The sequence below is a fragment of the Ceratotherium simum genome, chromosome 2 (assembly GCF_057802395.1).
Source record: "Ceratotherium simum simum isolate JZ-2026a chromosome 2, ASM5780239v1, whole genome shotgun sequence".
Classification (NCBI taxonomy): domain Eukaryota; kingdom Metazoa; phylum Chordata; class Mammalia; order Perissodactyla; family Rhinocerotidae; genus Ceratotherium; species Ceratotherium simum.
Genome location: NC_141901.1, coordinates 51,099,083 through 51,125,663, shown reverse-complemented (window position 1 = coordinate 51,125,663; position 26,581 = coordinate 51,099,083). Strand labels below are relative to the sequence as shown.

At 45.1% G+C, this 26,581-nt stretch overlaps 1 protein-coding gene across 4 annotated transcripts in view; it reads left to right on the top strand.

Moving 5' to 3' along the window:
- PTGFRN (prostaglandin F2 receptor inhibitor) overlaps positions 1-24,552 on the top strand; it is a 66,055-nt gene extending 41,503 nt beyond the window's left edge. For 3 of the 4 annotated variants that reach the window (XM_087444850.1, XM_087444851.1, XM_087444846.1), the window contains 6 exons: positions 7,830-8,255; positions 10,236-10,655; positions 17,574-17,681; positions 21,935-22,240; positions 22,541-22,613; positions 23,774-24,552. In XM_087444850.1, coding sequence (XP_087300976.1) covers positions 7,830-8,255; positions 10,236-10,655; positions 17,574-17,681; positions 21,935-22,240; positions 22,541-22,613; positions 23,774-23,879 — 1,439 coding nt within the window. In that variant the 3' untranslated portion in view covers positions 23,880-24,552. The remainder of the gene's footprint in view (positions 1-7,829; positions 8,256-10,235; positions 10,656-17,573; positions 17,682-21,934; positions 22,241-22,540; positions 22,614-23,773) is intronic. The other variant, XM_087444849.1, reaches the window with a different exon arrangement.
- The last annotated feature ends 2,029 nt before the right edge of the window (positions 24,553-26,581 follow it).

The following is a 26,581-nucleotide window of genomic DNA, read 5'->3' as shown; positions in this document are numbered from 1 at the left end:
GATGTTTCTTATATCCATGCTCTATAAAAGCTGAGGGCATAAATCTTAAGTATGTGAAGGAGTTTCTGTAAGAAGCTGAGTTGCCATGGAGGACAAATGTTGCTTTGTGTTGATCCAATTTAGTGTATGGCTAAAACTATAGAGAATCTGGAGGAATGGCTAGTTAATCTACATATTAAGCCATCTCTCTCTGCTATCAGATGTCTTAAATGAGGCTTTGGCAAGAGCTGGATACTAATCAGTTCATGGTTGAGCTCTCCGCCCCTAGTGCCAGACTTCTGTGGTGTTAATTGGAGAGGGTTGCACTGGCCTTGGATACAAGAGCAGGAGGAGGCAGTGCTGAGTTCTGCTGTTCAGGCTTAAGAACCTGATTTGCATTCTTCCCCACTAGAGAACCGTCCCCTCTTCCAGCAGTGTGTCAGTGAGGAAGGTAATTATTTTTTCTTTAAAAGAAGCTGTTAACCTGCTAAGTACTTGGTAGAGACTTCAGAGTTCTGTGCCATCAATAGGAGATAAAATTTAGATCTGAAGAATTTTACGGGCAACTATTATCAGCTGTCTGTCCAGGATTATCTCTGACCACAGAAGAGCATGTGAGCAAGCTTTGCAGTCCTGCTCCATCTTCTAGGCCTGTTATCTTGAGTATGTTGCTTAAGAGTTCCAAGCTTTGGTTTTCTTGGTTTCGTGGGATGATGCATATAAAGAGCGTAGCACAGTGCCTGGCGCTTAAGTGCTCTGTACGTTTTCGTGGTGGTGGTGGTGATTTGTTGGTGTTCCAGGGGTCAGTATATAGCATACTCTTCCTACCAGGTTCTTAACCAAGTAAGACGTAGGAGTCTGTCTTAGGGCCTGGGGGAACTAGGAATGTGTGTGTCCTGGAAGCACCACTCCCAAGGAGAAGAGGTTGAGCTGGCCCACACCCCACCCCTTCCCTGCCCCCACCCCCCCAAATCTGGTAATTCCCTCTGCCTTCTCTGGGAGGAGAGAGTGAGGAGGAAGATAGAAAAACCCCCACGGGTGTCACTTTGGGTGTGGGGCATAGGTGTCCCATTCAAATGATAATATCTTTATTGCTCTGAAATGGCTAATGCTAAGTACAACCTCGTACTAATGGTTCTACTAAGGTGGGGTATAATGTCCCCCCAAAACAACGGCTCCTTATTTGTAATCTTCTCTGTTTAAATGTTAGAGAATGTTTAATTGTTATATATAAATGATGATAGTGGCAACTCGGACAGTTGGTCACCGTGCTCAGCTGTCTCTGAAGTACCTGCTCAATTCAAGATAACCAAACCAGCCGAACAGAGACGAGGACACGCCTCCTCCTGTTTCCTCCAGCTCCTGCATGCAGCCTGTTCCTCTAATTAGCAATACCAAGTTAACTAAGCTTCAGAGGGGTTATTAGGACATGGCCCTGTGGTACACAGTTCAGGACTAGTGCCTCAGCTGTTATCATCACTCCTGTCTTCTGGGAGGTAGCAGGCTTTGAGAAAGCAGTAATAACTAGGTGTGGAATGAGGTTGTGCAGTTCTTGGTCCTAGTGGGAGCCAGGCCATGGAGCCACAGGCTCTCCTATACCTCTGCTCACGCACACTGTGCAAGACCTTAGTCTTCAGACTTCACTCCTCTGGGCTTTGGATAGTACGAGTCTCAAGGTTGTGGTGAAGGTTAAGCGAGAATGCAAGGCAAGTGGGTAGCATGGTGCCTGGCGTACAGAAAGCCTTCGATAAATGCCGGTGGTTATTATTATTGTAAAATGGGGATGATGATACCTTCCTTGTAGGATAGTTGAGAGTAAAAGAAGGTAGTCTAATGTGAAAACTCCAGGTCAGGTCCCTGCACACAGTCAGCACAAAATATCTGCTTTCACCAATTAGCCAATGATCCTGAAAGCTTTTCATTGTTTTGAAAATTGTAACAAAGGAATTTAATGACTCATATTCAAAAAACACTCTTTCACTGGGGGCATTGGTACTTTTGAGGCTATAGCTTCAGGAGGTGGTGTGTATGTCAGCATATACCATTCCTGGAGCCAGATTACGGAGCACATCCCTGCTTCTCAGAATGTTGGCAACATTGTGCTTAGACTGGCCTCAGTCTGTGAAAAAGGGCTTGCAGTGTGGGTGGGATGTTTGTTTGTAACTTTTGGAATAGACATTTACAAAGAAATTTACACAGAAGAAGAAAGAACCACCAGCTTCAGCAATTATCAATAGCTTTATAATCTTATTTCATATCTCTTCCCTCCTCCAGACAGATAGACAGACACATACTCCCTCTCTCTTTTTTTTTCTTCTGGAAGAATTTAAAGCACATCCCAGACATCATGTCATTTTGCCATTAAATACTTTAGTATGCATCTTTAACTGATAAGCTTAAAGCATAACCACCATTGCATTCTTAGCTGATTTCATGATGAGATCAAGCAGAATTTAGTGGTAATCAGTAGTGGAATGCTTATGCCAAAAATGAGCATTTTTATGCAAAATATTAAATTTCGTCCAATTCAGCAAGTGTGTTAATATCTTTTATGTACAAGGCGCTGCATGCATAGCACATACAGATGAATAAGGTGGACAGTCCCTCACCCTGCAAAAAGTCCTATAGGAGGTGCATAAGGCAGACAAACTTGAACCAAAGTTCAAGGCAGTGTTCAGATAAAATCCGTAGAGAGCACAGAGCCTGGCGAGTGGTAGACTCTCGGTGAGTGTTTGTTGAATAAGAAGTAGAGGTGTGACAGGCTCCATGAGTTCAAAGGAGGCATTCTCTGTTAAGTGGGAGGGGCTCCATGGAGGACGTGTATGCGTCATGGACGTTGAGGTCCAGGCACAGTCTCTGCATACAGTTTTATAAATTGTAAAACAATGTTAAAGGAAAACTTCCACACATGCACCAAAACAAAAAAGAAATTAAGAACCCCCCCCATCCTTTTACCATTCTGACCTAGTGGAGTCATATCTTTTCTAGGAGTATAAATCTAAAGTCAACCTACAAGGCTGGTGGATAGTTCAAATGACCTTTGAACATCATTGATTGATTGATTGATTGATTGTGAGGAAGATCAGCCCTGAGTTAACATCTGCCAATCCTCCTCTTTTTGCTGAGGGAGACTGGCCCTGGGCTAACATCCGTGCCCACCTTCCTCCACTTTATATGGGATGCTGCCACAGCATGGCTTGATGAGCAGTACGTCAGTGTGCGCCCGGGATCCGAAGCCCGGATTTGGATCAGGCCCCCTGAACATCCTTTAAATTACTAGAACCTATGCCTTGTAAGTTCACAAGCCAAGAAGCCACTTTGTTTGTCTTTGTATTAGAGTCCTCCTTTTGGGGGCCTAAGATTTAGCTTTAACAAGAATGAGGAGACCAACCAGTCAGTGAAGAGACGTTCCCCTGCTGCCAAGCTGGAATTCCTGTAACCAGAGGCCACAGGCTCCAGCTCCCCTGCACTCTCCTTTCGCTATGTTTGGATACACAGGATTTAAACAGATCCATATGGGGGTGGAGGATGGAGTAGAATGGGAGAATCTGTTCAGTCATTTATTCAACAACTAACTGAGCAGGTGTCCCAGCTGCTGAGGCAGAGGGTGCAGTGGGAAGGAAGGCAGAAAGCCTGGAAGAAGAGGAGGTGATTAGGGAATGGTGAGGGGTGTCGTTCGAATGGAGTCTGGAATATATTCAAGAAGGCAGTGGGTGGTGGGGCTGGACAGATGGGTTAGACTCACATTACGAAGGGCCTTGAATACCAGGCTGGGGAGTGTGTTCTTAACTCAGTAGGTGAGAGGAAAAGCCACAGGAGGTTTATCGAACAGATGACCTGGCGGTTGTGTCAGCCTACACAGGTGGGTTGGGAGGTTATAATAGTCTGGGCTGGAGGCAGAGAGGGCCAGGATGAGGGTGCTGTTCCTGAGGGTTTCACTTTTATTCACAAATTTATAGAGCACCTACTGTGTGTGCAGCCTGGAATGGGAGAAATGGAAGAGACACTGAGGAGGTAGAATGTGTGAGACTTAAGAACCCTCAGAGTGGATAATTGGAGATGGCAGACATTTCCAGCAGAGGTGACTGGGAAGGTAAATGGTGTGAGTGTGGCAACAGGAACAGTAATTGGAAAGTTAGGAGGAGGAGCTGGCTGTGTTTGTTTGGAGTGGAGTTTTAGCTGCGTGTGTGTGTGTGTGTGTATGAGTATACGTGTGGGAGGCCAGCCTGGTGGCGTAGTGGTTAAGTTCGTGTGCTCTGCTTCGGCGGCCCAGGGTTCGTGGGTTCGAATCCTGGGGGCAGAGCAATGCACCTTTCATCCAGCCATGCTGTGGCGGCATCCCATATACAAAAAAATAGAAGAGGATGGGCACGGATGTTAGCTCAGGGCCAATCTTCCTCAGCAAAAAGAGGAAGATTGGCAACAGATGTTAGCCCAAGGCCAGTCTTCCTCACAAAAAAGAAAAAAAAAGAATATATGTGTGTGTATGTACATGTGTGTGTGTATGTATATATGTGTGTATGTCTTGGCAGAGGCAGGTAGGAGTGAGGTGAATTAGATTGCAAATGTCCTGTGTGTGAGATGCCGTGGAGACACCAACTGAGATGCCTGGAACCTGGCTCTGTGCCAGTGTTTGCATCTGGAGCCCAAGGAAGAGTTGGGCCAGAGCAGAGGGCAGCTGGGTTCCAGTATCCCCGTGAGGGAGCTTTGGGGCGTGACCAGGCTGGGGTAGGAGGAGGGGAGAGAGCTGTGCTGGTGGTTGGCGTGGGAGCTAGTTGTGACCTCCTTTTCCATGTGTTCCGTGGTCTGACCACTAATGGGTCAGTCAAGTCACCGCTTCTCTCCCATCTTCATGTAACTTGTGCAGCCTTTGTTTTCCAAGTGTCACTTGGGAAGAATATGCTCAGGGGGTGGAATTAAGCCATGAAGGATCAAAGGGTTTATTATTAAAGAGTTGGTAATCGGTCAGGAGAGAAATCCCCACAGGTTGCGTTGTGGCATTTTGGATTGCGCTGGTCAGCCAGGCTGAGGTCATGGCCCGTGGGGAGCTGTCTTCCTGGGTCAGATTCCCTGTGGCAGTAACCATGGTGTCATGCCAGTCATGGCCTTCAGTGTTCCTAAAAGTCACTATGCCCCTCAGTGGTACTTAGAAAATACTAAGTTGGGAAAACAGGAAGTTTGATTCATCTGGGAGATGAGGGAAAGGTACTGGAAACGTGGTAGAAAGGATGAAGTGCTGGGTTCAAATCTGCCACTTTTGAGCTGTGTGGGCACATTATTAACCTGTTTAAAGCTCTGCCTCCTCAGATATGAAATGAGAATAGTGAATAGTGCTTCACAAATATGTACATGTGTATATGTGTATGAGTGTGTGTGTACACATACATACACACACACACGTACCACACGCCAGTCAAAGCACTTTTATGTATATTTTAGCTTTTAATCCTCGCAGTCACATTAGGAGGTAGTTACTGTTATTGTCCCCATTTTTACGGGGGAGGCACCAGAGAGGTTAGATAATCTGCCCAAGGTTACACAGCAAGTGAGTGGCAGAGCCAGGATGCACATACAGTTTGGCTCCAGACCCCTGGCTCTTCCCCGCTGCTCTTTCTGCCTCGCAGTTTGTTGTTCAGGATTATGTGGTAACACACGTGAAGGGTCTTTGCATCGTGCTCGACGTGGAGTTGGGTCTCCGTAAGTGACGGCGGCTACTGCCGCTGGGTGGGGCTCTTGGCGTTGCGGCGCTCCAGGTCGGGCCTGACGGGCCTGAGAGGAGTGTGATCTTGCCGTACGTAGGCACAGCCAGTTCAGGTCTGTCCTTCCACGTTAAGTGAACCTGATGGTCCTTGTATGCACCTACGTTGCTGTGTCAAAATCCGACATGAGACGAGGTCTGAAACCTTGGATGTGGGGCGATTTGGGACCACCTTGTCTCATGCACTTGACAGTATAAATACATCTTGGTGCTGTTTGTTCTGCAGTCAGTTGTTGCTGGAGAGGCGGTGTGGTGAGTCAGCACTCTGCCCGGGAGATGGGAAACCCTGGCTGTGCGACGTTAGCACACTTACCTGTAAGATGAGGAGGTGGGATGACGTTCTAGAAGGCTGTGGTATTTCTCTGCAGTGTCCACATCAAGGCAGGGCTTCCCCCCACGGGCAGGAGGGGCTGCAGTGGTCTGACTTTATACCACACAGGGGCCACCTTGCTTGCAATTAAATGCTTGTGAAGATGACATTTGAGGGAATTAGGATTTTGAGTTCTTTCCATTTCCTGGCCACTGAATCATTCTTGGAGAAGTCATGATGTTATGCATTTCATTAGAAGTGTAAATCATAAAAGAACAGTCCCTTGACCTCAGCAGTTTATAGTCTTGTGTGAGTCATAAATAAAAGCAATTTTAAATAAAACTAAACTGTTGGATGGAGGTGATGTGAATAAAGATAGTGTTGGCAAGTGGAAAGTTCTGTTTAGGTAGAATTATTTGTCTCTTAGAAGGCAAAGTGCTACGAAAGAAAAATATAGCCTTTTCTAAAAGCCTTAGCGCTAAGGCAGCAAACATTTATTGAGTGCCTACTGCATGTATACAAGGCTGTGTATTTGGGGATGAGACCTTCAAGCAAGGAGTAATAGCAGAGTGGGATTACTGCTATGCAGAAGTACCTGCTTGTCTTATGGGAGCACAGAAGAAAGGGTGTCACACTCTGGGGACCCAGAAAGGGGGCACAGAGCAGCTTACACTGAAGGGTGAGTGGAAGTTTGCAGGGCAATCAAGAGGAGAGGGCCACTGCAAACAGATCAGCATGGTGGTGTGAGACTGTGTTAATTGGAGAACTTCAGGTAATTAGTGTGACACACAGCGGGGCTGAGGGTAGAGGAAAGGAGGCGACAAAGGGTCTGAATACCAGTTCCTTGACAGGTGTAGAAGAAGGCCTTGAGGCCAACGAAGACAGAAGTGTGGCATTGCAGAAATGGATTCAATCAATGCAATGAACCTCAGAGGAAGGAGGGGTTTTTATACAAGTGAAAAATAACAGGACTGTGACAGTGGCAGTGGGGACGCTAAGAGAGCACTGGCATTCCTCCCACCCCCTGTCAGAATTTGTACCTGGCAGGGAAATGGGGGTCATAAGTGAGCAGGCCTTACTAGAGCCAGGATCACAGTGAGCTGGCTTCAAGGTTGTCAGAACTATATGGGAGGTTACATGCGTCAGTGAAAAGAATGTCATTTGGGAAGTTTGAGAATGGTTGTGTTTATTGACCACTGAACACAGATTCAGCAGAAAAAGTCAGAGGACCAGAAAGGGAGGATGAGAATGCACGGGGATAATAATGACCTGAGGGCCTTGTATTTGGGGCACAGCCAACGATGGCAGGAACCCGAGCCATGGTGGGGTTGATTGGCTTCAAGTGTTAGAATGTACTCTGGGAGAGGGTTTCCCAGTGCTGCTCCAGTGGGGGCTTTGGAAGTCTGTGGGTGCTGCTTGGCCTTCCAGAGAAAATCTTGGTGGAGTGTGGATACCAAGCTTTAAGTCTTAAGAGATCCTTCTCAGAAGACTCTCACCTCCTGGGGAAACTGACAGCAGACCCCAACCATATGGAAGGATCAAGATCAGGGACATTTGGCTCTGGCCTTGGGTGGTTTTCTTGGGGGGCTTAGAGGGAGCACTGTTGTACAAGTTTTGCAATAACAAACCCTTGCAAATACTTTCATTTCTGTCACTACAGTGGGTAGGATAGGCATTGAGTTGTCAGGACAAGAGTAGTACTTGTCTCATTCCTTTTGTTAGCTCTTGGTATGTTGCTCTGTCTGATTTTTTTTTATCCCGGCCCCTCTCTTTTTTGTTCAGAACCAGACTATCAGGTGTACCTGAATGCTTCTAAGGTCCCCGAGTTTTCGGACGACCTCACAGAGCTGGAATGCCACATAGCGGACAAGAAGAGCCTGGAGGCGAATGTCCGTTTTACGGTTTCGTGGTATTACAGGACGAACCGGCGCAGTGATGATGTGGTGGCCAGCGAGCTTCTTGCAGTTATGAACGGGGACTGGACGCTGAAGTACGGAGAGAGGAGCAAGCAACGGGCCCAGGATGGAGACTTTATTTTTTCTAAGGAGCATACGGACGCGTTCAGTTTCCGAATCCAAAGGACTACAGAGGAAGACAGAGGCAGTTATTACTGTGTTGTGTCTGCCTGGACCAAACAGCGTAACAACAGCTGGGTGAAGAGCAAGGATGTCTTCTCCAAACCTGTTAACATATTTTGGGTATCAGAAGGTAGGTGCCTTATTCTTGTTCATTAACATTTTTGTTTTGTTGTGTTGTGTCTTGGCTTAAGTCATCCCACTGCGTGTTTTCAGATGCACAGTCACCCTGCAGGTTTTCATTTACACTAGACATCCGAGAAATGCATGCTCAAATGACTGTTGGTTTTATCTACAGCATGAACCCCTTTAAGATGATGATGCTGCAGAAGGGTAAGTCCTAGTGAGAGCTGGGGCTTGGTCGGTGGTAGAAGGTCATCTTGTAGGAGTTCACAGTGTGCATGGGATAAGCTGTTGACACTTTCTCCCCTGGGTGGTCTTAGGCCAAACTTCACATAGGCCTTTGAGGATGTCTCCGTGTCCATGAGTTCCTGCTGGATGCAGACACATTTGAGGTGCCACAGAGTGAGTGGGCAGCTATGGGCCATTGTGCCTGCCCCTAAGGGGCCAGTCATCCATTCAGAGAGATTGTTTCTAGGGAGAGGTGACAGGAACTTAAGGGAAACAGTTTCTTGGATGCATCTCCTTCTGAATGCTCAGAGCACTGTGTGCCTTGGGACATCAGACTCATCAAGTTTTTTATCCCTGTCCTTGTCTGTCACCACAGGAAGCCCAGGCCTCCTAGTCCTCCTTCATGCCCCGGATGTAAAGCACCATATGGCTCTCTGCATGCTTCTGTTGACTCATTACCACCCCTCCTATATGCCCAAACCCCAAACAGGACCCTCTAGAACTCAGCAAAATCTCCTGTTTCCTGAACCTCATCTCTGAATGTTCTTTTCTCTTTCTCCCATTAAACATTACCAACCTCACTCTTTTTCCCCTGGAGCCTTCCTGACTGGTGGTGTTTTCTTCCCACAGTCGTTGTATAACTCAGCCTATGTGGAGCAGGTGCCCTCCTTGTCCCTCACTGCAGCTTCCAGAACATTTTCCCTCCTCCCTAAAAACATCCAGCTCCAATCTCATGTCATCAGATCATACCACCTCCTCTCGTTGCCATCGCCTGTCAATTCCTAGGTCCTCCTCATTCATTCTTTGAAGATGTTAACTTGTGTTTCACAGCCACTCTCTCCAGTACTCCTCCTGTCTTGCTAGCTTCATGATCCCTATAGAACGCTGGGTCACACCTTGGCTGCACATTGAAATCACCTGAGGAGTTGTAAAAAAATACTGATACTTGAGTCTCACTAGAGATTCTGCCTTAGTTGGCCTGAAGTTATATGCAGTCTAGGCATTGGAATTTTTAAATGCTGCCAAGGTGGTTCTCATGTGCAGCCAAGGTCGAGAACCCTAATGTAGATAAACCTTTCATTCTCAGTCCCTTGTCCTTCTCTCTTGTCATTATGTCCTCTGACCTATTTTGGTGATTCACTCTCATGCTGACACCCTACACTAGACCATCTCACTTCTGATAACTGAAAGCCCTCCATACTCTCAGTTCCAAACAACCTGTCCTCTAACCACGGCTTCTGTCTTTCTCGATCACTCCCTCTAGTTACTTCTCCAACATCAGCCCTTCAACCCTACCAGGAAAAGCATTTCTCCCTTGCTCTGCTCTTCCAGGCAGGCTGGTTAAGCTAAGGGTACCTTCCTTGCACCCGGTGGAACCTCAGAGGAAGAGAGGCAGATGGCATCAGCTAGAGCCATGTCATCGCCAGTTCACTAAGAGTGAGTTCTTCCTCACATCCTTGAGGGCACGAGTAGCTTCTCAAATTCTCACCCATCAATTCCCTCTTCCCTCACACCCATTAAATCGCTTTAGACTGCCCTGCTTTATCCAGCATGGTGGTTTTCAGCCTGCTTACAGATACAGGTGATTTTTCCCCTGACTTTCCAGATTTTCTTAAATGCTATTGTGTGGCAATTTGCAAATAAATTCCTATTTGTGACAGTTTGCAAATAAATTCTTATTTCCTTGACATTGTGCTTTCAGATGCGTATCCATTTTAACTAATCCTGTTGGAAATCACCTCTTTCTGGTACTTCATTCCAGATTCCGTGCTTGTGGTGAAGGCAAGGCAGCCAAAGCCTTTCTTTGCTGCAGGAAATACATTTGAGATGACTTGCAAAGTGTCTTCCAAGAATATCAAGTCACCACGCTACTCTGTTCTCATCACCGCTGAGAAGCCTGTTGGGGATCTCTCCAGTCCCAATGAAACCAAGTATATCATCTCCCTGGACCAAGATTCAGTGGTGAAACTGGAGAATTGGACAGATGCATCGCGGGTGGATGGTGTTGTGTTAGAGAAAGTGCAAGAAGATGAATTTCGCTATCGAATGTACCAGACTCAGGTGTCGGATGCAGGGCTATACCGCTGCATGGTGACAGCCTGGTCTCCTGTCAGAGGCAGCCTGTGGCGAGAAGCAGCAACTAGTCTCTCCAATCCTATTGAGATAGACTTCCAAACCTCAGGTGAGCAGGGTACCTGTTGAATCACAGATTGAACTAGAAGAGACCCTAGAGTTTTGATCCAATGGCTTCATTTCTTTTTTAACAGCTTTGTTGAATAATTCACATGCCATACAATTTACCCATTTAAAGTGTATAATTCAGTGGCTTTCAGTATATTCAGAGAGTTGTGCCACCGTCACCACAACCGATTGTAGAGCATTTTCATTACACCCCAAAGAAACCCTGCACCCCTTAGCTGACACCCTTCAATTCCCACCCCACCCCCCTTACCTCCTATCCCCCAGCAACCACTAGTGTACTTTCTGTCTCTATAAACTTGCCTATTCTGGACATTTCACATTAATGGAGTATAATATGTGGTCTTCAAGTCTGGCTTCTTTCACTTTAGTATAATGTTTTCAAGGATCATCCATGTTATAGCATGTATCAGTACTTCATTCATTTTTATGACTGAATCATATTCCATTGTGTGGATACACCACATTTTGTTTATCCATTCATCAGTTAATGGCCGTTTGGCTATTTCCAGTTCTTGACATTATGAATAATGCTGCTGTGAGCATTTGTGTACAAATTTTTGTGGGCACATTCTACCATCAATCATTTTGACCCTTTTTAAAAGAATAAATATACTGAAACTCAGCTATTTCAGATCCTTTAGGGAACATGGCAAAGTATAAATAAAGAGAGGAGAGAACCGAGCCTCCAGAGGGGTTAAATGAGTTGCCAAAAGTGGAAGAATCAGAGCAAAGACCCCAGTCTTATCCAGCCTTGTGGCTTTCACTCGTAGAGGTCCCTAGGACTGAATGTGATGGGCACTATTTTTGGGCCAAATTATCTGAGCAGTATTTCCATACAGAGGCTGAGGATCCCATCCTTAATGCCTCACCTTGCTTTTTGGACTAGAAGACAATTTCCTGTCAGATAGTCAAGTTGGCGGAGCTGTGCTGGTGTGGATGAATATGTCTGTCAGCTGGTTTGTTAAGAATAGTTATTAGTGGTGTTGATCTATGGGAAGGTTAATTAAAACGAGCATTTTTATGTCTATTTTGAATTGATTTTATCTTTGGTAAGTGAAATGTTTTCATGCTATAAGGTGGAAAGGTCCATTTTTTTAATGGCATAGATACATATTCTCAAATAGAAATATTTCTTGTTCATCTGTGTTATTCATTAAGCTCCTCTGACAATCCTGTCTGTGTTTGTGTTTCAGCAGGTAGATAATTTAGAAGTTTTTGATCCCCAATCTTATTTAGAATATGAAGGTGAAGGATCATCATTTGTGAGTTTAAGACTGAATGTTTTTCACTAAATCTGCTCTGGGTTCCAGTTAGAAATTTCTGAATGTGTAAATTTATGCACACTTGTGAAAATTCAGATATTAATTGAATCAGTATAATGAATGCAAGATATTTGTTGAATTAAATTATTACCATTTATATTAAAGGTAAACTAGACCCTAATAAAGTTTGTTTTCTATTAATATTATTCTGTATTATTATAACCTCTTATATGTAGAGTAAAATAGTCTTCTGACATCTTCTAATCTCTTAACCTTTAGATTAATAAAGAGTAAATATTGATGTAAACCCATAAATTTAGAAAGAGCAGAGAAAGCACAGGCCTCTTTTTTTTTTAATTGTGTATCTGCTTGTTTGTTTGTTTGTTTTTCCCCAAAGCCCCAGTAGATAGTTGTACGTCATAGTTGCACATCCTTCTAGTTGCTGTATGTGGGATGAGGCCTCAGCATGGCCGGAGAAGCGGTGCATCGGTGCACACCCGGGATCTGACCCTGGGCCTCCAGTAGCAGAGCGCACGCACTTAACCACTAAGCCATGGGGCCGGCCCTGCTTGTTTGTTTTTTAATAATAGCTTTATTAAGATACAGTTAATATACTGTAAAATTCACCCATTTGTCCAACAATGGATGAATGGATAAACAAAATGTGGTATATCTGTACAATGGAATATTACTCAGCCATAAACAGGAATGAAATACTGATACATGCTATAATATGGAGGGATCTTGTTGACTAGTAGAGTTTTCCATAGAGTCTGGATACAAGTCCCTTAACAGATATATGATTTGAAAATATCTTCTCTTACTCTGTAGTCTTTTTCCCTTTCTTACTGGTGAGCTTTGAAGCACCCAAGTTTTTAATTTTGATAATTTTAATTTATCTATTTTTTTCTTTTAGTTTCTTATATTTTTGGTGTTGTATCTAAGAAACCATTGCTAATTCAAGGTTATGAAGATTTATGCCTATGTTTTCTTCTAAGATTTTTATAGTTTTAGCTCTTATATTAAGGGCTTTGATCCATTTTGAGTTAATTTTTGTGTGTGGTATGAGGAAGAAATTCAATTTTATTCTTTTGCATGCGAATACCCAGCTGTCCTAACACCGTTTATTAAAAAAGTCTGTTCTTTCCCTGACTTGACTTGGCACACTTGGCAAAAATAATTTAACCATAAATGTAAGGGTTTATTTCTGGACTCGCAGTTCTATTCCATTGATCTATATATCTGTTCCTATACCAGGACCACATTGTTTGGTTACAGTAGCTTTGTAGTAAGTTTTGAAATCAAGAAGTGTGAGTCTTCCAACTTTATTCTTTTTCAAGATTGTTTTGGCTATCTTGGGTCCCTTGCACTTCCATCTGAATTTTAGGCCCCATTAATTTTTGCACAAAAAGACAGCTGTGACTTTGATAGGGATTGTGTCAAATCTGTAGATCAATTTGGTGAGTATTGCCATTTAACAATATCGTCTTCCAATCCATGAACGTGGGATGTCTTTCCATTTATTTGGGTCATCTTTAATTTCTATCAATGGTGTTCTGTAGTTTTCAGTGTACAAATCTTAAACTTCTTTCATTAAATTTATCCTAAGTATTTTATTCTTTTTGATGCTATTGTAAATGGAATTGCTTTCTTAATTTCGCTTTCTGTTTGTTGAATGCAAGTGTATAGAAACACAACTGATTTTTGTATATTGATCTTGTATCCTGCAGCTTTGCTGAATTTATTAGTTCTAACAATTTTTTTGTTGATTCCTTAGGATTTTAAAAATACAAGATCATATCATCCGTGAATAAAGACAGTTTTAATTCTTGCCTATTTGCCCTGGCTAGAACCTCCAGTACGATGTTGAATAGAAGTGGCACAAGTGACATCCTTGTCTTGTGTCTGATCTTAGGGGGAGAGCGTTCATTCTTTCACCATTAAGTATCGTGGTAGCTGTAGGTTTCTCATAGATGCCCTTTATTGAGTTGAGGAAGTGTCCTTTCATTCCTAGTTTGTTGAATGTTTTTTTTATGAAGAGGTGTTGGGTGTTGTCAAATGCTTTTACTGTGTCTATTGAGATCAGATGATTGTGTGGGTTTTCTCCTTTACTGGTGTATCTGTTTTGCTGTCTGTAGGAGTTGATTCCATCTTGTTTTACATTTGTTTTTTGTTATAGTTTCTTTAAAACTGTTGTGAGGAAGAGGGGGAGACATAAAATCTTTTGTATTATTTCTGGTAAGGAATGGGTATTGAATCTGTTGCTCACTTCTTTACATCTCAGCATAACAGATAAAATCACTGTAGCTTCCAGGATTAATAGACTGCATGAGGTTTTTATTTTATTTAATCCATGTTGCTGTCATGGCCAGTTTACAGGTTAGTTAAGAGAAGCTGCCATCAAATCCAGCACCCAGCATAATGCTGTAGCCATGAATAGCTCCCACCAAGTATTAACTTGATACTGAAGAGCCTTAACTTCCTAAATAGCAGCAGAACCCTGTAAGATACGTATAACAAAGAGGCCCTTCCTGGTGTCCACCTTTCTGTCCCCTGGTTTCAAGGCACTTGCCTCTTGCTTTGAGACTGTGTTGCCCAAGGGGCCCTACTGAGTCATGAATTTTACTGACTTAAAGTGTCAGGGGGAAAAATATGGTTTAAATATGATGTTTAAAGGTTTTGGCCTTTTAAAAGAATAATAATAATGTTTTTCTCCTGAATAGATAGAATTTGAAAATAGAGTAAAGTAGAAAGAAGGAGAAGAGAATCACCCAAAATCCTACCAGAGACTGTTAATTTGTGTTGTTCGTCTTCCTAGAATTTTTCCCTTGCGTGTTTTCTTCATGACTTGAGATCAGGCTGTATGTACAATTTTATGACCCGCTTTCCTCCCCTGTAATGTTAAAAGATAAGCGTTTTCCGTGTTACAAGTTCTAGGTAAATGCCAACTTTAATGACTACACATGCTAGAACTTGGTGAACCATTACCCTATTGATGGACATGCAGATGGTCTGTCATTTTTTGCTTTCACAAAAATACTGCTGTTAACAGCCTTTTTTTAGGGGCTGGAGTTGGAACGTGGTTTGCATCAATGTTTACATTTAAAAGCTAAGTGGTCTGTGTGCTCTCTGCAGACTAGGAATCGGGGGACATCTAGTGACTCTGGTTATTCACTTAAATTCTCTGTGCAGTAGTCTGTCATCTGTGAAGTTAACCAGACAAATTCCCTCACAAAAACAGCATTACCACAGAAATGGACCATAATAAAAATATTTCTAAGCCGGGGATAATGACCCACATTAACAGTGAGTTGTTGATTTCATTAGAAGGAAATCCACTTCTGTGAATAGCTCTCAATGAAGCCTTTTCCCTGGTCCTTGTCTGCATGGTGAGCCATAGCACAAATGCTCTGTTGTTCCCACAGCTGTGGCCCCTAGGGGAAATGAAAACTGTAACTTGTGACCTAGAAGGTATTTGGGGTTTTCTTTGCAAATGTAAAGTAAAGTAAAGTGAAATTTGTCCAAATGAGGTAAGTCTTTCTTTGCTGTTTCAAATTAAGTAAATAGAAACCTAAATACATTATGAGAATTTCAAGGATTTCTTTATGTTTTATCATTTTGTGCTCTCTTAGAAGGGGCCTGGATACTTAAAGAAAGCCCCATAGTATAGCTCTGTTTCTTACCATGAAATTTCTAGTCGGAGAAAACGAATGGGATCCCCATTGCTCACCATGGTTGCTCCTAACCTGTACTCACAGATGGTCATATATGGCATGAAGTCCCCCCAGTCATTAGCGCTGAGGGAGCCAACTCAGAGTAACTGGCTTAATCCTTTCGCACCTCACTGCCATAAGCAGAGCAGGTCCAGGGTGGAAAGGGCCTGAGGAAACCGCAGCTAAGAGCTGAGTTAATGAAGGACATGCTGCCCCAGGTGAAGTTTCATTGTTCTCTTTGCTTTCATCCCATTCCTGTCCTGGGACTGCCATTCTGTTATATGCGCTGTCCCCTAGAGGGAAGTATCCTCCTGCTACTCTCAGGCTGGTTTGGACTCTCAGCAGAACCTGCCCAGGGCTGCCTGACCTCCTAGCTTTCCATAGTCTACCCACTTCAACTTTCTCCCAGCAAAACTCAGATTACTCATGTACTGGTGTTAGGAAAGCAATTTGATGAATTCACCTTACTACTCATGTTGAAATGAAAATACAGCCTTTTCAACTCTTTGCCTTATTGGTTTGCATGACATTTTACTCTCTTTCTCACAGTCATTTCTTTTGGAGGTTAAAAAAAACTTTTTCCTTTCTGGTAATCTGATTAAAAAGGTAGTAACACCTGTATTCTTAGCTTCTGAGTTTCAGAATCAGTGGCAGGGCCGTCTCTCTTTGCTTCCCAGGAAACCCAAGGGAAATCCCATAGCATTGGTATTCTGGAACCTTCTTTCGGTTTGCCTGTTCCTAGATATTAGGAATTGGGATAAGGTAAATATTGGGCTCTTATGATCAGATTGACATAAAGCCATGTAATCCTTTCACCTAAAAGTGAGCCATAAAGAGGTTAAAAAAACCAAAAAGAATGCAGTCCCCAGCTCCTCTCTCTGCCTAAGGAGTGGATAGGAGCCATAGATTCCTTCCATGCGAGGCATACTTTTTAAAAAAAATTTAATAAGTCACTTATTTGTGCCTAGTAGTCAAATAGCACAATAATAATTATGCCTACGGTCAAATGCATCCAGCTAACTCTATGGTAAATATTATTAAATTCTAGCACTAAATTCTCTTTATGTGTTCAGTCTTTATACTTTTATGCTATACTGTATTTTGTTGCTCGTATGTGTACTTATTACCTTACAACTCAAAAACTTGGAGTACCTCTGCCTTGCAGTGAGTAGACAGTACTGTGAGGAATTAGCATGGTTTGGATAGAAACATCTTCTGGCCTTTGGAAGAAGGAGAGGGGTCTTTTATAAAAGTAAACTGGTTATCGAGGGAGTGTTGTCAGGAAGGTGTGCAAGACAAATCCAGTCTAGGTAGTTTTTTAAAGGAACATCCATGCTGCCTCAGTTTCCCCTGGCAAATTGGAACTGTGTCTTCAGTGCTGTCATCATGCTTTATAGAAATGTTGTCATTGTTGGCATGTGTATCTCCTGACTGGATTTCAACCTCTTCACAGCAGGGCCCCTGTCCACAGCACCCAGCACAATGAGGCTGATCACTCCCTCAGACCAAAAGCGCTCCCTGATTCAGTCCTCATCCCGCTGATCTCCAAGCCACGCTGGCCTGGAAGTGAACCATGTGGAACCAGAAACAACCCAGGCTGTGCCAGGGTGGGAGGTGGGGGTGGCCTTCAAATGAGACTGTGGTGGTCATCAGAGAAGAGGTAAAGAAAAAGCCAGAAGCAAATGTACTTCTTTAGGAAGAATTCTGTTGGGGCTGTAATCTTCAGATGAAGCTCATCTGGATGTGCCCATAGCACATATCTCTCTGAATAGAAGAAAAGCAACCTTAGAGCGCCTTCTATTTTGTGAATTTCCAGCCCTGTTCCAAGGAAAGGGAGCCACGTTTAGATGCATTAGAGCACTAAGAATAGAATTTAAACCAAGATGTGAAAGAGAATAATGAGGTGGCATGACTTTCTTCCAGGTCCTATATTTAATGCCTCCGTGCATTCGGACACACCATCGGTCATCCGGGGAGATCTGATCAAATTGTTTTGTATCATCACTGTTGAAGGAGCAGCACTGGATCCAGGTACTTCTCTCCATGCTTTCTCCTTCCCCATATTGCTTTTTGTAAATGTTTCTTCTGTCATCCCCACTATGTTACACAGATGTGGAAGTCAGGGATTGGATTGTCTGTTTATCCCCAAACTGCCTAGCTTAGTATTTGGTACTCAGTAGGTGTTTAATAACTACTTGTCGATGGCTGCATCTGTCTGTTAGACAATTTGGAAACACATCCAGACATTTGAATCTGTATGGTCAAGGTGATCAGGGGGCCGCTTTGGGGGCTGATTCAAGCTGGTTTGAAACCCAGCGGCAGGTTCAGCTCCTTCACTTTTTGTCTTTCGTTTGTTCATTCAGATATTTATTGAGCTCCTTCTGTATACAGGTGCTCTTCTAGATGCTGAGAATAGAGGAGTGAACAAAACACTCCAAGTCTGTCCTGATGGAGCTTGCAACCTGGTGAAGGAGACAGGCAAGAAAGAAATTACCATATAATATGATAACTCAACGATTAACGCTGTGAAGTACAGAGCAAACGAGTAGCAAGTGACCAGGGGCTGTTATTGTAGTGTAAATTCTTAGGAAATCTTTGTAAATCTTTTCTTTGCAGAAAATATTGGCATTGCCAACAGATGCCTGAGCGTTGTGGGCCATCAGTCTTACACGTTTTCTACTTGGCCCCCTTAGTGACCAGTTGATGTCCCACTCGTGCTCTTAGGCCCTCACGGTTTGAAAGAACATTAAATGCAGTTAGGTGTCTCTGTTGCTGAGCAGGACTGTACCCGCCTCTATCTTCTCCTAAAGAGCCCGTGAGGATCTGACTCACTGTCTGGGCGCTGCCCTTGTCTTCTCTGCATGCTTTGACCTTGGACATGTTTATACTGCCTGCCCCAACACAAGCAGAGCCACAGCCTCTCACAGGCCATTTTTGCACCTTGAATAGGCCAAATTGTACAGGGTTTACGAAGTTCTGTGCAGAGACCACCAGCCCTGTGGTCCAGGGTGGAAACTAGGAGCAGGTTTTCATTCCAGATTAAAGGGCAGGTTATAAGCAAGGTGAGGGTTCCTGTAGTGAAACCAGTGTGAATACCATGAGCAGGGGACAGGACAGAGCTGGTTTGAGGAGCAGAGGCCTGGATGGCCGCCACCCTCTGTCTAGCTCCTACAGGACCTCCAGTTGAAGCTTCAGGTGGCTACTAGTTTGGGTTGGCAGATATTTTCGGGAAAGGTCGCAGGTAGGAAGTATTTTTGGCTCTGTGGGCCAGATGCTCTCTGCAGCAGCTGCTCACCTCTGCTGCTGTGCTGTGAAAGCAGCCGAAGAGAACAATGTAGACAAATGGGCACACTGTGCTCCAGTGAAGCTTCATGGACAAAAGCAGGTGGTGGGCTGGTTTGGCCTGCAGGCCATCGTTTGCTGACCCCTGGACTAGTTGATTGATACCAAAATTGGCTCCCTTAGGGAACTGAACATGGTTGAACTTGAGAGGTAGGAAAAAGAACAGTTTGTGGAAGATGTAAGAAAAAGAAAAGAAACCCATCCAAACCAACAGAGTGGTTAGCTGTGTTCATGGGGTGAGGAGTGGGGAGCCTAGGTCGTGAACGAGCTGCCACGACCGTGCCTGAGGAGCAGAGGATTGAGGATGCGAAGTAGGATTCAGAAGTGAAGACAAAGGTGAAGGTAGAAGGGATTTGCCAGGGAAAGGGGAGAGAAAGCCTTTTCAAAAGTTGGAATAATGCGTTGCCCTTTTTACCCGTAAAGCTTCTTTACGGATATATACAAAAATAAATTGTTTAAATCCTCTTTCTCAGTAAATTAATGGGTCACCAATTGTGCCCTTAATATAAAAATCTTTTCCTCCAGTGTAATTGTAAAAGCTATAGGTAGCAGTTATCTTGCAGATCACAATTTTCCAGAACTTTATGCTCTTGGACTTTGTGGGTGGAAGATTGTGAATAATTAAACACAAGTTGTAATTTAATTTTTCCTCTTGCATCCTATGGGCTATGAAGGAATTCTCTTTTGGAAAGGACATGCTGCATAAGTGGGCCAAGTGGCAAGGCACTCCAGTGCCAAGGTAAGAGGAGGGCCGAGGGCACATCCTGGCCCTTCAGAGGCAGTGTCTTAAGTCAGGTTCCTTAGAAGCAAAGCCTGAGACAAGTGTGCAAGTGATTAATTGAGGAGGTGCTCTCAGGAGAAAGCCATGAAGGAGTCGAGATAGAGCAGGGAAAGAAGCCAGGCAAAGATGTGAATTCAAACAATTCTGATTCCCCATGGGAGCTCTGCAGCGTGGGTTGTACCACAGAGTATGACCTCCTTGAGTAAGCTACTGGGCTTTCATATCCTCCCATTGTCCACAGGCTGAATGGACACCCTTAGGAAACACTCTCACTCCCCACCTGGTGAAGGGTACAGGTGTGAGAGCTTTAGCAGCCAACACCTGCAGCAGCTGGGGGCTCAGGGCACCAGCTGGTCTGGGCAGGGCACCAGGAGCCTCTGCTGCAGGCGGTAATGCCCTTCCTATTCACAGCATCTATTTGTAGAGAGCATGTATGTTGAACTGTGGAGATAAGGATGTTCATGGCGGCCAACTTTTATGGAGCACGTACTGCATTCCGGGTGCTGTTCTAAGCATTTTATGAAGATAGCTAATTTAGCCATGGGTGCTAGTGTAGTTTCCTTTTACAGATGAGGAAACTAAGTCACAGTGAACTTAGGTGACTCACCCAGGTCACATGGCTAACAGGTGCTGGTGCTGGGAGTCTAGCTCAGGTAGCCTGGCCCTGCAGCCTGGCTCCCACATTAGAAGGCACAGTGGGACTGGCATTAGAGTCTGGGTACAAGTAACGGGGACACAGTTGTGACTTTTTGCCTTCAGTAACCACCCAGCACCTGCAGGTGACAACAGCACTGAGCTTGAGTTTTCACTGAATACATGAGTGTGCTCTGGTCCCCCATCTGCCCGGCCCTGTGAGGGTGTGAGGGCGTTTACGGCACTCCCTCTGCCCCCAGGGAGTTGGTCTTGGCGAGAGGTGACCTACATGCTGGGAACAATCAAATTTTATGCTCAAGTGCCACAGTGGGTTGATGGGGAGGAAAAGAAGATATTTTGAGCATCAGAGTGGAGAGCTGTCATCGTGTCGGTAGAGTTGAGATTTGCCGGTGGCCCTTAACGTTTTTAAAGTGAATTGAAAAGGAATTATCATTTGGATGATTTTGTAGAAATTCTTGCTTTTAGTTTTGCTTACATTCTTTTTTAATATGTAAGCATCTGAATAGAATTTACTTGCCTAATAATGTGCTTTTTGAGGTTATTAGTCTATTTCCACTGAATGAACAAATGTTACTTTTTGTTTAACAAAAATTGTGTTATTTAACATTTATATAGAAAGCCTTTTCAAGTGAATTTAAAATAAAACAGCATTTGTGGTCTCCTGGTCCTTTCTTGCCTGCTGGATGAATCTCAGACCTGACACAGCTGGTATCGGTTGGTTACAGTCAAAGAAGAGGTCAAGGGCTTATGATGTGCTCTCTATTTTCACGTTCTATGAGAATTACCACTTGTGCCAAAGTCGTCTTTCTCTTATGCCCATATTAATTTATTTGAGGCTGTTAGAACCTTTATTTTTTAGAGTACTTTACGATTCAGAAGCATTACTCTCTGGGACTGTTGAACTGTTCAGTTTTCTCAGCTTGACATTTTTTTCCTCTTGTTTTGAACTTAAGCACTTCTGCAGGGGAAAAAAAGCCGCAGCAAACAGTAAAATCTAAACTGTTTACAACTCTCAATTTTGTACGATTCATTTTATGTACATTTTTTTTCTTACGACTTTAGCGTTCTTCTGGTCTTGGGTTCTTCTGCCTGAAATGTCAAAGGACCGTGCTTTCTTTGGGAGACACGGCATGCGATGTCACCACGTACCAACGTTGTGTCTCGTGTTCTCTGTAGGAGACAGTTTTGGGGTCTGACACTTCTTCCTGTGCTCCTTAGGCTGGGTAGTGGCAGTGGTGTGGTCAAGAGAATGAACTGTGGAGCTAGACTCCCTGGGTTAAGCTGCATGCTCTGCTTCCTCCTGGCCGTGTGACCTTGAACAAGGTATTTCGTCCCACCGTAGGGTGGGGAGTATGACAGTACCTTCATCACAGGGTTGTTGCGAGGATTCAGTGAGACCTGAGGCATGTGGAGCAGTGCTGGCCCACAGTAAGGTGACGTGTGTTTTCCATACGCGGTATTTCTGCCCCTTGCACTGACCCCAGGGTTTTTGGTTTGGTAACCTTAGATGACATGGCCTTTGATGTGTCCTGGTTTGCGGTGCACTCCTTTGGCCTGGACAAGGCTCCGGTCCTTCTGTCTTCCCTGGATCGGAAGGGGATTGTGAACACGGCCCAGAGGGACTGGAAGAGCGACCTCAGCCTGGAGCGCGTGAGCGTGCTGGAATTCCTGCTGCAGGTGCATGGCTCCGAGGACCAGGACTTTGGCAACTACTACTGTTCCGTGACTCCGTGGGTGAAGTCACCAACAGGTTCCTGGCAGAGGGAGGCAGAGATCCACTCCAAACCCATCTTTATAACTGTGAAGATGGATGGTGAGAATGACACGCAAATAATTCTCGGGATTGGGGGACTGTCTTCTCTCTGTGCTCTGCTGCAGCTGACAGAATGCCGTTTCCACCATTTGAGGAATGTGCCACAACACAACCTGCTTTCTCTCTAGACCTGGCCAGGGCCTGTACCCAGAAGGCGTACAAGTAGCCCTTGCTGTTTCCCAGCTTTGGTATCATGTGCTGGAGGCACCATTGGGAAATTAGTTTTAAGACTTACTGGAAAGATTTTCGATGCTTTGTCTCTTCTATAATTCTATACAAACCTGCTTTACTGTGTCCTAGGGTTGGCATGGATTCTGCCAAGGCAGAGACAGAGAGCAGTGTGGAGGGCGAGTTCAGGTCTCCAGGCAAGGCTGTGAGTAGGTCCCTGCCACTCTTGCCCTCCTATTGGTTTTGCTTTTTGGAAAAGGGAGGCTCCTCCTGGTGTCACTAGCACGGAGAAGGTTCTTCACAGAACGCCAAGATGGAAGGGGGAGCTCCCGGCCTTGCTGGCCCACACTGACCACCACGGTCAGCCTAACTGTGTGGTCAGAGGGCCCCCTTTTCACCCCTCTATTCCCTGAGCATCTAGAGTGGGGGCAGTTGCTCTTTGGTTAACAAGAAATATGTCTTCTCTGCAAAAAAGCTTCAGAGTAAACATTAATTTAAAAGACTACATGGAGAGAATTACAGTCCAGGTGCCTCCGAGGAGTAGCAGGAGCCTTTGAGTGTGTTTCCCTCTTATGTCAAGTTGAGGTAGACTGGAATTGGAGCCCGAGCTCTTACACAGCTGACAGCCTTTCTGATCCTTCATTTCCTCTCCTGTAAAATGGGATAATAGTCTCTCATAGGGCTGTTGTGAAAATTAAGCCATATTAAATATTAGGCACCTACCACAGTGCCTGCATCCACCCAAGGAGTGTTGGTACCTATGGGGGCAGGGGACATGGGACTTAGGGGTGTGGGATCTAAACACTGTTGGTGCATTCCTGAGACTTGGCCATTTATACCGTTTTTGCATCTTTGAAATTCCTTGCTTGAAGTAACTCCATTTGAAAACGCAGATTTACCAAACAAGTAAGGGAGTGATTATTCACTTTGCTAGATAATTTACTATAGTGTTACTTAAAATAGCTCCCCTAGTACACTTCAGCTATTTGACGCATAGAATTGATTTATGCACGGTTTTTTTAAGGATGCATCTGCTGCTGAATGTGCTGTGCCCTTATACTGACTTTTAAAAATCAATCTGCCAAAACCCTAAAAAGCAAGTTGACATTCAAAGATATCAAATGAAATCTTTTTTCTGTTTCCCCCCTCCCCAAGAACTGGGTGGGCAAACATTTGCTCATTTTTTGGACAGATATGGCTGAGCCGCTCCCGTCTCCAGTGCTGTGCTGGGTGCTGGGTGCTGGGTGCTGCATACTGGACGAATGAGATCCAGTCCCTCGGGGAGACCTTGTTGTGGTGGGGAGGGGAGGTGATGGTCTTCCCTCACATCACTAACCCGGCTTCCCTTTGATCTCTCCCGCCCAGTGCTGAATGCCTTCAAGTACCCGCTGCTGATTGGCATCGGCCTGTCCACTGTCATCGGGCTCCTGTCCTGCCTCATCGGGTACTGCAGCTCCCACTGGTGTTGTAAGAAGGAGGTCCAGGAGACGAGGCGCGAGCGCCGCCGGCTCATGTCCATGGAGATGGACTAGGCCGGGGCCTGGGAAAAGCAATGACAGAGGGACAGTCTAGGAGCAATTTGGGCAAGAAGAGGACAGTGATATTTTAACGTGAAGTGTGTTACACTAAAAACCAGTCCTCTCTAATCTCAGGTGGGATTTGGCGCGCTCTCTTTTCTGCATGTCAAGTTCCGAGCGCGGACATGTTTACCAGCACACAGCTCTTCCTCCCACGGCACTTTCTGATAGAACAATCGAGTGTGTGTTTTCCCAGCTGCGGCTTTTTAATGGTTAACCTTCGTCTAATTTTTTTCTCCTACTGGTTTATAGATCTCTGACTTGTGTGTGTTTATACCTTTTGTTTCCAGGGGTTGCGGTGAGGAAGGGGTGGTGGCATTTGGAGTTCTTTGTCTTGGTTGAGGACGTAACCGCCCACTTGAGAGCCGGCTTGGCTTCTGTGTTGGAGGCAGGACCCTCTACCCCGGCTTAGCGACAACACAGACCTCTCCCGAAGGCTAATTTGTTGCTTTTACTACCCTACCCCACCCCTATTTTCAGGGGTTTAGACGACATTTGAAATCTAAACTTGCAGTATGTAACTTCTTATTGAGCCCAAATGCATTTTTTTGGTTTCTTGCTTCTCTGCCCCCTTTCCATTTCTTTTGTATTTGCTTTATGTGCGAGTGCTGAAATGGCGGCCCTGGAATCTAGAATTTGGCTCTCCACCAAGCACCTTATCTTGCCACCTTAGCCTTAAGAATGAATATGAAGAAAAATACACAGCCACGTCTGTCCAGCGCAGTGAGAAGGGCTGCAAGGAACAGGAGGTTGGGGACAAGGAAAGGAACAGACACTTACTCTGGTAGTTCTGAGGCCACTGTGCCTCAGAGGGCCCCAGGGAGAGCAGAGGAGGGGTCCTGGGAGTTAGAGTTCTGTAGCTTGTGCCAGGTGGGTCAGTGGTGCCAGGAGTGTGTCAGGCGGAGAAAGCCACCTCCATTCTCCTCTCCTGCCCTTGCAGGAGACAATGGCCTTGGCCACCAAGGGACTACCAGGGGGGCCCATAGATAACCCACGTCCTTCACGGACTGCTTGAGCTCCTTAACATGAAGGTGAATTGCTGCTTGCAAGACTGACTGACTGCACGGAATCAGAAATTGCCTGGGAGAACCATGCATTTTGTATGACCTTGCAGTCCTTCAAGTCTTTTTAAGCTCCCCTGCAGAGGGTGAGTGAGAAAGGGTATACTTTGTGGCTTGTTTGCTTTCCTATTAGGAACACGAAGGAAACCCAGTGATTTATTGCCATGTGAACAGCCTACAAAGTAGATCTGAGAGCAGTCGGTTGTGCCCGATAGCCCATACCAGGAGTAGGACAGTGGGCCAACACAGATGTGTCACTCCCAGAAGTGTCTCGCCCCCTGCACAGCACTGGCCTTTTGGAAGCACCACAGTGGGGTTTGCTGAGGCTCGCTGGTGACTCGTGCCCTACATTGCAATCCTCTGTGCTTTTATCCTGGCTCTGAAGGATCTAACACTGCTCTGTCTTCCAAAGGGGAAACAAGATTCGTTTGTTTTGAGCAATAAAGTAATACAAAATGATGGCCATTCATGTGTGGCTCTTTGTCACAATGGGCCGGACAAGCTGTACTCCTCCCAGCTCACCATCCTCCCCTCCGCTTCCCTCACTCTGCTGCCCACGATTCATTCTGCATTTATCCCTGAGTTGCCCCCAGAAGGCAGATTTCCACCAAGTTTTCCCTTTTTGTTCTGCTCACCGAGGGGACTACTCATGTGATAGAAACTCTTGATTCTGCACTAATGGTAGCAGCACAGATGAATCCCAGGCCTGGTGTCATGGCGGGAAGACGGGCAGCGGGATACCCCCCCAGAGCATGAGTGACTGGAGGAAGAGAAGGAGGTCTTGATAGCACTAGATTTGGGTATTTTCTACATGTCATTTCCTCACTGTGCTGTTTCACAGGTGGTGGGTCACAGGTGATTGTACAAAGGGGAATGAGAGAGAAGACACATGAACAGGTGCTGTGTCAGTGGCAGCCAGTGCCCTCTGAGCCCTCGCAGTGTCACACTTACTAAAAGAAGACTCAGGACTCTTGCAGCACAGGCCCCTCCTGGTGGGAGGAAAGGGTACTCAGCTTTGGACGTGACCAGGTGGCCCCAGATGTATGTAAAACCATGGATGGATGACACCAGACTCTCAGTAGTGGTAAAAGGTGACATGTGTTCACACACTGTACCTTTTCCTTTCAAACTGCTGTTGCAGTTCAGGGCTGGAGATGTTAAGGCGTTGACCCCAGCCCCACCTCTGTCCGTTGGGCTGGCCGAACTGCAAGTCGTCTGAGGGCTGGTACAAGGGGGGAGAAACCCCAGGGTGTTGTACCAAGGCCTCGTTCCTTCCAGAGACGTAAACTCGCGTGGAATGTGTGTCCTTCTACAAGTGTGAGGTACACTCTTGTTGTACCAAACAGGGCTCCCCACAAAGTGCTTTTCCAGAAGAGGTTCCTGCCAGAAGCACTGGTGTGAATGGAAGAAGGACCTAGCCACGATTCACACGGATGAAATTGCACTTCTTAACAAAAAGAAACTTGATAAAAAGTTTGGGTTTTCTTCTAATCATAAAAATACCCCCAGAAAGAGCCTAAGCTATGTTCAGATAG